Source organism: Azolla caroliniana, unplaced genomic scaffold, assembly GCF_043228905.1.
Source record: "Azolla caroliniana isolate FFs.n. ecotype wild unplaced genomic scaffold, voAzoCaro1.0.p SCAF_8, whole genome shotgun sequence".
NCBI classification, from domain to species: Eukaryota; Viridiplantae; Streptophyta; class Polypodiopsida; order Salviniales; family Salviniaceae; genus Azolla; species Azolla caroliniana.
The window spans coordinates 16,994,508-17,008,016 of NW_028230443.1; the positions used below are offsets into that span (position 1 = coordinate 16,994,508).

Consider the following 13,509-nt stretch of genomic DNA (forward strand, 5'->3'; position numbering starts at 1 on the left):
TGGATGTATAAGATAGAGAAAGAAAGAGAATGGATACAAGATATGTAATGAGAGCTAAAGACTGGTGTTGATTCGAATTGATTTGAGAATACATGTATGCGCTTATTTATAGGTTCCTATAGAATAGCTTAGAGATTTCTAGAATGTTCTAGAATGTTCTAGACCTAGAATGCTCTAGGACATTCTAGAATAATCTAGAGTTTTTACAATAATCAATGTAATACAAGAAGTAGCTTTTATTGTTTCATATAACAATAAGCTATCTTAATGGTTGAGGTTTTCAAGTATGAATTACAAGGTTCGAGGTTCAAGTCCGGGTGACGCCATAATGGTCATGTGTTCATGACACTATCCCTCCTTCGAGAACGCCGAGTGGAAGTCGGCGTTAACATTGTTGGGCCGGGCTTGTTTGGATAGTGACGATGGAAGTCGTTGACCAGAGCTTCAGCATTACAAACGTTATCGATGGGTTCCCAAGTGCGATCACTCGGAGGATAACCAAGCCAATCAACTAGATAATAAAGCTTATTGCGCACAATCTTAGAATCGAGAATAGCAGCTACCTCGTATTCGGGGCCGTCCACAAGTTGTATAGAAGGCGGTGGTGGCACAACACGATTAGGAATTAAAGAGGTGTGGCAAGGTTCCAAAAGAGAGCTATGAAAGACAGGGTGAAGCCGCATATGTGCAGGAAGGTTAAGACGAAATGTTGCATCATTAATCTGCGCCGTGATGACAAAAGGACCTAAGCGTTGATAGTCAAGCTTAGCACACGGTCGGGTAGTCTTGATGTGACAACGAAGCAACCATACACGGTCACCAACCTTAAACGAAGACTTAAGACGTGTCGATCGGCATTGGTCTTATGGTGTGCTTGCGCTTTCTGAAGATGTGACGATAACTCGAACTGGATTTGTTGTAGTCGGTGGAGGTGATGTGCCGCACTAGGGTTTCGTGACACCTCGGGAAGATCCAGTATACACCATCGAGGGTGGTTGCCGGTGTAGGCAAAGAAAGGTGTAACTTTGGTAGAAGAGTGGACCGTGTTGTTGTATGCAAACTCGGAAAGATGTAAAATTTTACTCCAATCATCTTGTTGATAACTAATGAAACATCGAAGATATTGCTTGAGCGTTTGATTTGTGCGCTCTGTTTGTCCGTCAGTTTGTGGATGATAAGCCGAAGAGAGTTTGCAAGAGATTTTGAGGCCTGCCCATAGGTGCTTCCAAAAGTGTGAGATAAATTGAGGACCTCGATCGCTAATAATATCATTCGGGAGACCATGATGGCGAAACACTTCACGCATAATGAGATCTACAGTTTCTTCACTATTGGTCTTTACACATGGTACAAAATGTGTCATCTTGGTGAACCGATCCACTACTGTTAAAATAGTATCAAAGCCTTTGGAAGGTGGTAGATCCGTAATGAAATCCATAGAAATAGACTGCCATGGCTTGTTGGGAGGGGGTAATGGTTGTAGTAAGCCATAAGGGTGATGCCGGGGTATTTTGGCACGACAGCAGGTGTCACAAGTGCGAACATAATCTTCGACAAATTTTTGCAAGTGAGGCCACCAAAATGAACGTTTCACCAGCTCAATGGTCTTGGAAATACCAAAATGTCCAGCCATGGGGGCATCATGACAATGTTCCAACACTTGAAGTCGGGGTGATCCGTCGGGGACGTAAAGGAGATTCTTGTAGAAGAGTAAACCATCTTGCCACTTGAAGTCCTGATAATGTTGAGATGACCCTGGCAATGTGGAGCAAGATGGACGACTTGAACCACAGTGGGCTAAGACATCCTTAGCAAAATCATCCGAATGAAGTTGTTGCCGAATAGTGTCAAGAAGGGTAGAATCAAGTGGTGTGGCATAAATTGTTGTTACTTGTAGCTTTGATGGCCCGAGGAGAGTTTGCTTTTGATTGTCAAAGGCCGGATCTCCAAGTCGAAGGGCTAGATACGAACGCCGAGACAGAGCATCTGCTTTCCCTTGTTGTTTTCCGGGGCGAAAAATGATCTTGAAATCGAAACGCGTTAGAAATTGGGCCCACCGAGCTTGTCGTCTATTTAATACTCGAGCTGTTTGAAAATATTTGAGATTTTTGTGATCACTATAAATGATAATCTGATGAGGTGATCCTTCTAGAAAATGACGCCATTGCTCGAATGAGTCGACCACAGCTAGTAACTCCTTGTCATGCACCTCATAGTTTATCTCCGAAACAGTAAACTTTCTCGAGTGAAACGCGACTGGATGTATCTGCCCGTCCTCGCCTGGTTGCGATAGGATACTCCCCAATGCAAAGTCTGATGCATCCGCCTCAATAGTAAATGGCTTTTCAGGATCAATATGTGCTAGGATGGGTGCTGATGTGAATGCCTCTTTCAGCTGCGTAAAAGCCTTGTCCGCTTCGATACTCCAAAAAAATGCTTGATTTTTCTTGGTGAGTTGAGTAAGGGCCAACACAATGCTTGAATAATTATGTATGAATTTGCGATAGAAGTTCGCAAATCCGAGGAAACACTGGACATCCCGAACTGAGCATGGGGGTTTCCATTCCAATATTGTTTGGACTTTTGCCGGGTCCATGAAAACACCCTGGGATGAAATAGTGTATCCCAAATATTCAACTTGTTTGCAATCAAAACTGCATTTCTCAAGTTTGGCGTAAAGACCATACTTCCTTAGGCGTTCAAGTACTTGCCGCACATGTATATCATGCTCCCCCTATGTTTTAGAGTAAATCAATAGATCATCTAGGTAGATGATTAGAAAAATATCCAAGAAATCCCGGAAGATGTCATTTGCCATATGTTGGAATACGGCAGGTGCATTTGTGAGCCCGAAAGGCATGATTGTATACTCGAAATGACCATACCGAGTACGAAACGCTGTTTTCCACTCATCTCCCGGCCGAATTCGAACAAGATTATATGCACCCCTTAGATCAATTTTGGTAAAATGCTTTGCCCCACCAATGCGTTCTAAGAGATTGGAGATTAAAGGTAAAGCATACCTATTCCTTATGGTGACTTTATTTAAGCCTCGATAGTCCACGACCAAACGAAGGGAGCCGTCCTTTTTCTTCACAAAAAAGATAGGAGCACCAGCTGGAGACTTTGAATGTCGAATAAACCCATGTGCAAGATTTTCCTTGATGTATTCTCGAAGAACCTCAAGCTCAGTGGGTGATAAATTGTAAATCGGACCCCATAGAGGCTCTTTTCCTGGTTGGAGATCAATAGGACAGCCGTACGGCCGATGCTTTGGAAGAACACTAGCTTTGACTTTGTCGAAAACATCAGCATAGTCTTGATATTTTTTGGGAATTTGGATGTCTGAATTCCCTTGAGTGACACTAGAAGGTGTCATTGATACTGCAAATAAGAAAAGGTCCTCCTTGCCTCCCACTTGGTGCAATTGATGTAATGTGATGGCTGAAATTTGATGAGAAGGATATGGTGCATCGGTAGAACTATATACTTTGGGAGGATAATCCCGAGTTCGATCCTTGAGAATGATATTTTCTGCTAAAGGGCACCTAATTTCTCGCTTCCTCCAATCGATTCTAGGGTTATGTAGCTCGAACCATGGCAAACCGAGGACAATTGGATGCTCAGGACTACGGATTATGTTAAAGGAAACTACACATCCTAAATCACCCAAGAGTATGTGTATTGGCTCAGACTCTTCAAATATCTTCCCGAAAGCTATGGGGCATCCATCAATCACTACTACGGAAACTGGACAAGGAAGTGTATGCAAGGATATTTGGTGTTTTTGGGCAAAATCTCTATCCATGAAACAAGAATTGACTCCAGTATCTAAGAGGGCTTGGACTTGAAGTTGACAACTGGGTGTCCTAACTTGTACTAGGGCTGAGAAGACTCTACTAACATGCTTGGAAGAAATGGAACCCACACTAGGTTGTACATATCTAGGGTTGTCCAACCAAATGGCTCCTATTTTGGCCGAACTTATTCGTTTGACTCCTCTTCTAATTGGCTTAGGACTTCAAATTTATTGGACAAGGGTGGATTATTCATAATATTAGATTCACTAACTACTTCTAAAATGTTGGACTCATTTTTCTTGTCATAGTGAATTTGATTTACCTGACGTCTCGGCCTACGGGAGCAATGAATGGCTATATGTCTTGGACCTCCACAATATAAGCACAGATGGTTTGCTCGACGACGTTGCTTCTCTTCGTCTGACAACGGTCCTCGTCGTTGAGTCATATCGATCTCCATGGGTGTAGGACTATCCATTGGGACTGGACTACGTGTTTGCCTTGGAGTTGGAGCAGGGCTATACATTTGCCTTGGGGATGATTGCGCCGTTACTGATGCATAAGTTGGTGTGAATCTAGATCTTGTTATTTGTTGTTGTCGCTCACATCGACGCTCAAAAAGGCGATTATCACACCGTATTGCTCGACTAATAGCTTCTGTAAGTGACCTTGGATCCTCGGGGAAGGTAAGAAGTAAGTCTTTGACATCACTACGAAGGCCTGAACGGAATTGCTCCATTAGGGCTTGTTCATCCCAAGGAATATCGCTTGCGATGAGACGGAAATTGGCAGCATATGTTGAAGTTGGTTGATCACCTTGACGAAGTGTACGAATCTTGTTGATAGCTGTTCTCGCCCCATCAGTATCTCCGAAACAAGCCTTAAATTCCTTGATAAATTCCTCGAAATTATTCAGTAGAGGAGAATTGGTCTCTAGCAATGGAGCAAACCACGACAACGCTATGCCAGTCAATAAAGTGCCCACTAGCCCGACTCGTGATGCATCTGTTGGATAACGTGCGGGATGCATTTGAATCACCAACCGTACTTGATTCAAAAAACCTCGGAAATGCGCCCTCGATCCATCAAATTTAGCTGGGAGGCTAATTTTGGGCTCCTTGATAAGTCCATGACCTTCAACCCTTTGTTGTTGTAACACGACGATTGTCGACTCTAACTGTTGCACTCGTCGCGTGAACTCCTCTTGTTGTTGTTGCTTCTCTATAGTAACCTTTTGTAGATCCCCAAGTAGACGTTGATTCTCTACTTCAAGAGATGCGAACTTGGATTTAAGGTTCTCCATTTCTGCAACAAGGGTGAGATATTCTTCTAAGTTAATGGCAGCCATGGTTTCAGGATGGTTACAAAGGAGGATAAGAGAGAGTGAGAGAGAGAGAGAGAGAATTCGAATCAAACTGTCAGAACCAAGGATAAAAGATAGAGTGATGGAAGAAGGATAGAGAAGAATGGATGTATAAGATAGAGAAAGAAAGAGAATGGATACAAGATATGTAATGAGAGCTAAAGACTGGTGTTGATTCGAATTGATTTGAGAATACATGTATGCCCTTATTTATAGGTTCCTATAGAATAGCTTAGAGATTTCTAGAATGTTCTAGAATGTTCTAGACCTAGAATGCTCTAGGACATTCTAGAATAATCTAGAGTTTTTACAATAATCAATGTAATACAAGAAGTAGCTTTTATTGTTTCATATAACAATAAGCTATCTTAATGGTTGAGGTTTTCAAGTATGAATTACAAGGTTCGAGGTTCAAGTCCGGGTGACGCCATAATGGTCATGTGTTCATGACACTTGGCTTGCTCAGCCGATCCAGCCGATGTTGAGCTTGCCTCTCAACACTCCCCCTCAAGCTCAACTTGAGGCTCTTCCGGATCTTCCGGATCAGCGCTCCAGTTCCTCCTAGCTCCACGCCTCGCTCGCATTCCTCGGCCTGTTCGACTCCGCGCGTTTCGACCCTTCCGGTCGGCTTGTTTGCTCCCAAGACCCTTCACAACTCCCTTGTTATCGCGGTGTTGGCGCTTCTCCTGCTGCCTTCTTTTCAGCTTGGACCTCGGTTGATTCAATGTATCTGAATCAAACATCTGAACCGACTCGGCTACCTCTGATCGGTTTTCGCTCTCGTCCGAGTTGGCTGTCTCCAACTTGTCTTCGGTCTTCTCGCCCTTGACAACGTCATCTCCCCCATGCTTGGTTGGCTTTGGCTCTTTCTTTCGGCTGCTCCCCTTATGTCCGCTTTTGAACTCTTCCGCAGATCCGCCCTCGGCTTCTTTAGCCGATCCGAAGTCGAATTCGTCATCCGACTCGGTGTCGCGGTCTTCGTCTTCCGAAACTTCTCTCCCTCTTCCGTGGTCATTCGGAATGTCTCTCCCCCTCAAATTCGGCACGCAAGCCGGAACTGGCCAGCAAGCAAAACCGGAAATCGGCCGGTAAGCAAAACCGGAACCGGAACCGGCAAGCAAAACCGGAACCGGAACCGGCCGGCAAGCAAAATCGGAACCGGAACCGGCAAGCAAACCGGAACCGGTCAGCAAGCAAAATCGGAACTGGAACCGACCGGCAAGCAAAATGGAACCGGCTACCGGACGAGGTTGGACGCGGACGGACGAAAGATTGGATCATGCAACAAACTAAAGTAAAGTGAAGAGAACTAAAGTAAAGGCCATGAGGACGCAAGCAACTAAAGAAGGAGTGCATGGAAAAAGTAAAGGTCATGTGGACAGTCACATGCAACCAAAAGAAAAAGCTAGGCAACTAAAAGTAGAGGCCATGCAACAAAAAGTGGAAAGGCTATGATCAAGAGAGAACTCCATTTTTATTTTTATTTTTTTCCTACATGGGGACTCACTCTCCATATTATCTAAAAAAAAAAATTCTTTTGTTGGGGAGCTCTCTTATCTTATCGAAGCCAATAACCCTAATCTTCCCTACGGAAGCTATCTCTCAAGTAAACCATAATTTCCATACGGAAACAATCTCTCAAAATCCAAAATTCCTTGTCAAAGCCATATCACTCAAGAATCATAATCTCTTATTTCCTCTAATCTATTATTCTAATCATCTCCATAAGATAAAACTTTTGTAATCCCAATCTTGGGATTGATTGTAATCTTTCTTTCCCTTTTATTAATGAAATTTGTTAATCTTTGAACTCATTTCGGTTAATTCTTAGTATATAAATACACGAATTTGATATCCTCTAGACAAAGGCCCCGGGGTCTTGCCTCAACGTTCACGTATCCTCGTCGTATTTTCGCGACATCGGTCCGGCCTAACCGATCGGTCCCAACCGATCCAGTCCTTGGCTTGCTCAGCCGATCCGGCCGATGTTGAGCTTGTCTCTCAACAATGAGTCTTGTAGTTAATGAAGAGAGAGGGTGACTATATAAAGCACCCTCCTCCCACCTTGTATAATGTTGAGTCTTTCTCCTTTGTTAATATACTTTACCTTGCGTATTCTCTGTGTCTTACTCCTTGTCTCTCTCACTCTATCTCTCTCTCTCTCTCTCTCTCTCATACACACACACAGTTCATATCTATTCCGTTGCACAGAATCCATCTCTTGATTCTTTACACTTGTAAAATTACTAGTTTAAGTGATAGAGATAAACCTAGGGCCAAGAGATACGAAAGGTATCTCAAACAATGTAATGTATTAGGGGAAGATGACACCATAAGCGACGCCATGGAGGCGGTCTCATTTGACGACACTCTCAGAGAGATGGAGAGGATAGTCGCTTCAGGCCTCAATGAAGACAAGGTAATTCCAGTCAATTCAGTTGACATGTGCACCACCATCGAAGAGCTTGGGTGGTTGATCGAGGAAGCGAGGACGGTCAAGGTACAAACAAAGTACAAGACCATGGACAAGAAGGTGAAGCCTATGGCTGCCTCATTGCCTAACGATAGTTAGGATCGGATAAAGGGGGTAGCGGTTGATCCTAGCTTGCGGGACCCATGAGGCATAGGGCACCGATTCACCGACGAGACGCAACAAAAGCTCCAGATTGGTGGGGGTGGCTTCCTATTGCCTAGGGAGGAGGAAAGATTTAGAAGGATGATCGAAAGCCACGGAAGGTCTTTCGCCTTCTCGTCGGGTGAGATAGGGTGCGTAAACCATAAGATCATGGAGTCAATGGTGATCTTTACGGTACCGCATGTACCATGGAACATCAAACCAATACCGGTTCCGAGAGCTCACATCCCGAAGTTGATTGAGCTACTCAAGGAAAAGATCAAGATGGGTATCCTCGAGCCATCAAGTGCCCCATACTCGAATCGGTGGTTCATTGTGCCAAAGAAGAACGACACCTTATGCTTCATCTAGGACCTACAACCTGTTAATCAAGAGATAATTCGAAATGTAGGGGTCGGGCCGAGCGTTGACGAATTCGTTGAGGCCTTCGTTGGAAGGTCTATTTATTCGATCGGTGATCTATACTCATGGTATGATCAATTCCAACTAGTTGTGGAGAGTAGGGACATCACGACGATGCGGACCCCTATCGGCCTAGTACGAATGTGTACCTTGCCATAAGGAGGCACTAACTCTATAGCCCACATGGTAAATGCAATGAACAAGGTATTGAGAGATTGCATCCCCGACATCACCATGTCATTCCTTGATGACATCCCCATAAAAGGGTGCTCTGAAGCGAAGACACAAACACACGCACAAAATGCTCGTACGCCTTTATGAGGAGGAGAGGTGCATGGGCACGCGTACGTTTGGCCATATTGTGACGAGGGAGTGTTTCGAGCATGCCCATGTACCTCTCCTCATAAAGACGTACAAGAATTTGTGCGTGTATTTGTGCCTTCCTTGTACGTTCGGTCGTCTTCTGACGAGGGAGCGGTTAGGGCGTGCCCATGCACCTCTCCTCCTCATAAAGACGTACGAGCATTTGTGCATGTGTTTTGTGTCTTTCTTGTACGTTCGACATCTTGTGACAAGGGAGCGTTCGGGCGTGCCCATGCACCTCTCCTCCTCATAAAGACGTACGAGTATTTGTGTTTGTATTCTCATCCCTTTCCTTGTACGTTCGGCGTCTTGTGACAAGGGAGCGTTCGGGCGTGCCCATGCACCTCTCCTACTCATAAAGACGTACGGGCATTCATGTTTGTGTTATCATCCCCTTATGCGTTCATCTTGCGTGCTTATCTTTGCTTGTACCCATTTGATCACTTGGCTCGTGTGCTGATCTCGAAAACTCGACGAGTCGTGATCAACGAAAGCCACCGGCCCATAAAAAGGGGCAATGAGCCCTTGCTCGGGAAGGGGTCGAGAAGTAGTATTGTCATAAAGCAAACCTCGGGTCTTCTCTATCCCTTCGTACTGCCTAGTCCAAGACCATCGTGGTCCCGCCCAAGTAACACACGCGCGCGCGAAACTTCCTGACAACAGTCAGGGTTGGGCGACCGCCAACAAATTTTTTTTCGGGTGTTCTTTCTAATCCGAATTGGACGGTGCAGATCGGAGGCGCCTTCCTCTGAGCAACCCTGCACCGTCCGAGGCCCTATTTTATGATTTGGTATATACATACATATATATACATAATACATAGACAGGAAGGAGCGTAGACAAAGAATTGAAGGAGATGGGGGAGACAGACACGTGATCACTACAGTCTACTACAGCCCACACGGAGGAGGCTATGTCAGACGAAGGAGATAAAATCAGAGACAATGATGGTGATGGAGATCGAGATCGAGATGGAGGCAGCGTGCAACAAGAGAAGAAAGAGAATCAGAAGAATCAGAAGAAGAAACAGAAGCAGAAGCAGAAGATCGGCGGCTTAGATTTAATAGGCCTTTTCTTCTATGCTATCTTGATTCCGTGGTTTGTATCCCTATTTCTGAGTCTTCGTTATGGAGGCCGTGCCGACCTCTGGCCCGTCGTCGTCGGTTTCTTCATCTTCCAAGGTTCCAATGCTCTCATCCACTCCATATCCCCTTCCATTCTCCCCCCACTACGACAATCTTCTTCGTCTTCGTCTTCGTCTTCTTCTTCTTTTTCGCTTGATCTCTTCACCAACACTGCAGTCTCACTCATCCATTCCACCATCGTTGGAATCTCAGGTACAACCATATCTCTTTCCTCTCAATTTGATTGCTTGGATTGGGTGAGAGAGAAACAGGGGAGAGAGAGAGAGAGAGAGAGAGAACTGTTTGGAAAAGAAAAGTAAGATAAAGAGATTAAAGCTACATTATTAGATCGAAAAGTCTTCAAAGATCCAGATTCCTGGCATAAATATCACGAAACTCAGAGGAACAAAGATCGAATCAACGTTTGGTGTTGATGGAACACAATTTTTTCTCTCGGTCTTATTCAGGAGTTGGCGTATTTTCAATTTTCTTTGGCTGACTTTCGTATTGCATTTTGTTTTTCTTCCATCCTTTAAACTTATGTATTGTGGAATGGATAAAAAATCCGAAAAATGTTAATTTATACCATCAAGGGAAGAAGCCAACATTCAGTTGTTGATTTACCAGAGCGCGAGAAGCTCTATGATTTGGAATGGAAGGAGTTACTGGATAGCAGTGAGTTTTAAGTCTGAATTTTGAGTAGAAGTCTAGAATAATGTAGGAGAATCAAGAGGCCTGACTCTTGATGTACACCATTCACAAATCAGGAGGAGCTTAAAATAATCTATTCTATTTGTAGAAAAGTGAGGAGTACTTGGATTGAGTGTAGATGCCTGTAGGAAATAGAAATGATGGAAACATGTTTCAGTGTCTAAAAGCAGCAAATGGAAACAGAAACATTTAACTTCTTTCTTCTGTCCGATAAAAGATATCAAAATATAGTTATGAGGTAAAGAACTACGTTTTACTTTCATGACAAGCCAGCTTTTGCAAGAACAAGCATATTGGAGTAGTCTGGGGCTTTATCTATGAAAACAACAGATAGGGTTTAGAAGCATGGAAAATCATGTTGATTCTTGTCGATCATGATGAAGATCAAATAATGTATTTAATCCATCTTTTTCGCTTTGTTTATGATATGTAGTGGCAGGAGTATTGGCCTCAGAGTGGATCAAGAAAGGATCATCAATGTACAACCATGAAGAACTCTTTTCTGGTGTTTGGCCAGGGTCAAATGTTATTCTATGTGTTTCTACAGGTTACTTCGTGTATGACCAAGTAGACATGCTTCGGAGGCATTTATATAATCCAAGTTCTCCATCTCTTCTTGTACATCATGCAGTGCTCCTCGTGTGCTTCACTATGGCTCTTTATCGCCAAGTCACCATCAACTATCTGATTCTCACCTTGTTTTGTGAGGTAAGTGGAAGTTTGCAAGATAAAAATGAATGGAGTAGGTGGATCGTAACCTTGTTTTGGGATGTGAGCAGAAGTTTCAAGATAAAAATGAATAAGAATCACCAATTCTTACTTTGTTTTGTGAGGTGAGTGAAAGTTTGAAAGATAAAACTGAATTAAGAATTGGTGATTTTTATCTTGTTTTGGGAGGTGAATGGAAGCTCAAAAAATAGAATTGAATTAAGAACCGATGCATGAAATAAAATTTATCATTGGCTTTATGTATGGCAGTTACATTCCATATTCTTGCATTTGAGACGTGTGCTTAAGATGGCTGAACTCCAAAGAGAAGAAAGCTGGTTTATTATCACCTTATGGGCCTTCAATTGGTTCACTTTCTTTACTTCGAGAATGGCAATGCACATTTTTGTAACTCTCAAGTTGGTTCTTGATATCACAAAGTTTCCGTCAGGAGTAGAGTGGCCCCTTGCAATTTCAGGTATGATGGGGCTAAATATTCTAAACGTGATCCTTGGCATTGATTTATCGAAAGCATTCTTGAAAGAGTCAAATTCCTGGAGAAAACGCATACATAAAAAAGTGACATGATTGTATCGCAATAACCCTTTTATAAAAAAGAGACTTCGTTTCCCTAAATTCCTCGAGGCTTTCGCAAAGTTTTGGTTCTCTTTTTTTGAGTCATCATATATCTTCTGAACGTAATCAAATCTACTAATCTAGTTTCACACAATCACAACTTAATTGTATTCTTGAAGAAAAAACAATAGATATCTTGTATGCTTTTTGTGTTTTAATTGCATTCATTGAATATCTTCTGTTTCCGCCACATTATTCAGCACAATGTTCATCTTTCCTTTGTGGGGTGTCTTCATCTTGTAACAATTAAAAGGAATGGGGAAATAAATCTGACAGAAAAATGTGACAGTATGGTTTCTTGAAAGGAAATCGATACCAATTGTGGTTGATTGCAATGACATACTATCAACGCATTTGATGTGGCAACGATCATGTTTGGATATTGATACCAAACTCCAAACCAATGGATCAATGTGACCTCAAAATCCTAGAGAAAATGTATGATGTGTGCTTATTTATGGCTCTTAAAAATTATCATTCCCCACAAGAATTGGATGTTGAATGACAAAGATATTTTTGGAGAGGAGTTGGATGTTAAGTTGATCTTTGGAATAGATAGGTCAACATCAATTTGGATCGAAGGTCAACATCTATATCACATCAAAGGAGTGATGGTATGTCAAACAATCATACTATATACAATCTCCAATTCATCTGATGGTGAATTGGGATTTTATTTGGGTTTAATGAATTAGAGCTAGCAAGAACAAACCACTTGTCAAAAGTGGGTATTGGTCAATGGTTGGAAGTCTCTTTGTCACACTCATGGCAATTTCGAAAAATGTCTCACCCTTTTGGTTCTCCCTTCTTTGTCTTTTGGGTTGTTGCCTCTTAGGAAACACGGGTCGTGGTCAGTCCTTCGACCCCAAGGTGGGTGTGGAACAACGAATCGAGCTTAATCGTATTACGTAAGGAGAGAACCTCTGTGACTTCGTTGTGTGTAAGGGGAGACGGCTACAACCGACTCCTTCTCACAGGTTGTGCTTACGTACTACTACGATTACGTATCCGAGACACATACACTAAATTAGTTGTAGCTATACACAGAAACTCAGAGAAGATAGTATTCTATTATCATGCATTCTTTTTACAATTCCCAGAATTTACACACCTCCTTACGAGGTTTTCTGCCCTTTATATATGCAGGGTCTAATTAGCCGTTCACGCGTACCCGCGTGAACCGTTACATACGTTACGCTTTATATAGTTTTTTATTCCTACGTTTTTGGCTGTCGGTTACTATTCCGGCGGACAACACCTGGCACGCCTGTGGGACAGTGCCTTTGCACGTCGAACCCATCCCATTACTCTTCTTCCAAAATGCCCCGGATGTTTGGCTCTGTTGTGGTGTCCTCGGCCGGAGTTGATGTAGGGCCCGTAGGAGCATCGTGGTGTGGCTCCTCTGCTTGGTCGGCCTGGTTTCTCCCGGAGTCGCCTTCGCCGTGTGCGGGTGGTCTGGGTACGGTGGGCTCTTCTTGAGTTCGTGGACTGGGCTCTGCCGGTAGTGTGCTTGCCATCGGTTGTTGCTCCGCCTCTATTGTTACGTCCTCCGCGGTGTTGGCCATTTTTGTGTGTGCCTGGGCGTGGGGCGGGGATTCCGCTTGGTCCGCACTATTTTCCGCGTTTTCTGAAGATGGTGTGGGTTGGACCTTTTGTTGGTTAATCGTTTCGCTGTCTGGTCTTGTGGGGAACTCCACTCGTTCGTCCCCGCTATTCTCCTTCATTGTCCTCGCTGGTGATCGGTCCTGAGGTTCCTCTTCTTCGGCT

At 43.5% G+C, this 13,509-nt stretch overlaps 1 protein-coding gene across 1 annotated transcript; it reads left to right on the forward strand.

The window, feature by feature from the left end:
* Positions 1–9,427: 9,427 nt before the first annotated feature.
* On the forward strand, positions 9,428–11,927 carry LOC147861126 (uncharacterized). The gene is made up of 3 exons (XM_087323932.1): positions 9,428–9,900; positions 10,832–11,106; positions 11,377–11,927. The coding sequence occupies exons 1-3, from the start codon at positions 9,477–9,479 to the stop codon at positions 11,692–11,694; spliced, it is 1,017 nt and encodes a 338-aa protein (XP_087180058.1). The 5' UTR covers positions 9,428–9,476; the 3' UTR covers positions 11,695–11,927.
* The last annotated feature ends 1,582 nt before the right edge of the window (positions 11,928–13,509 follow it).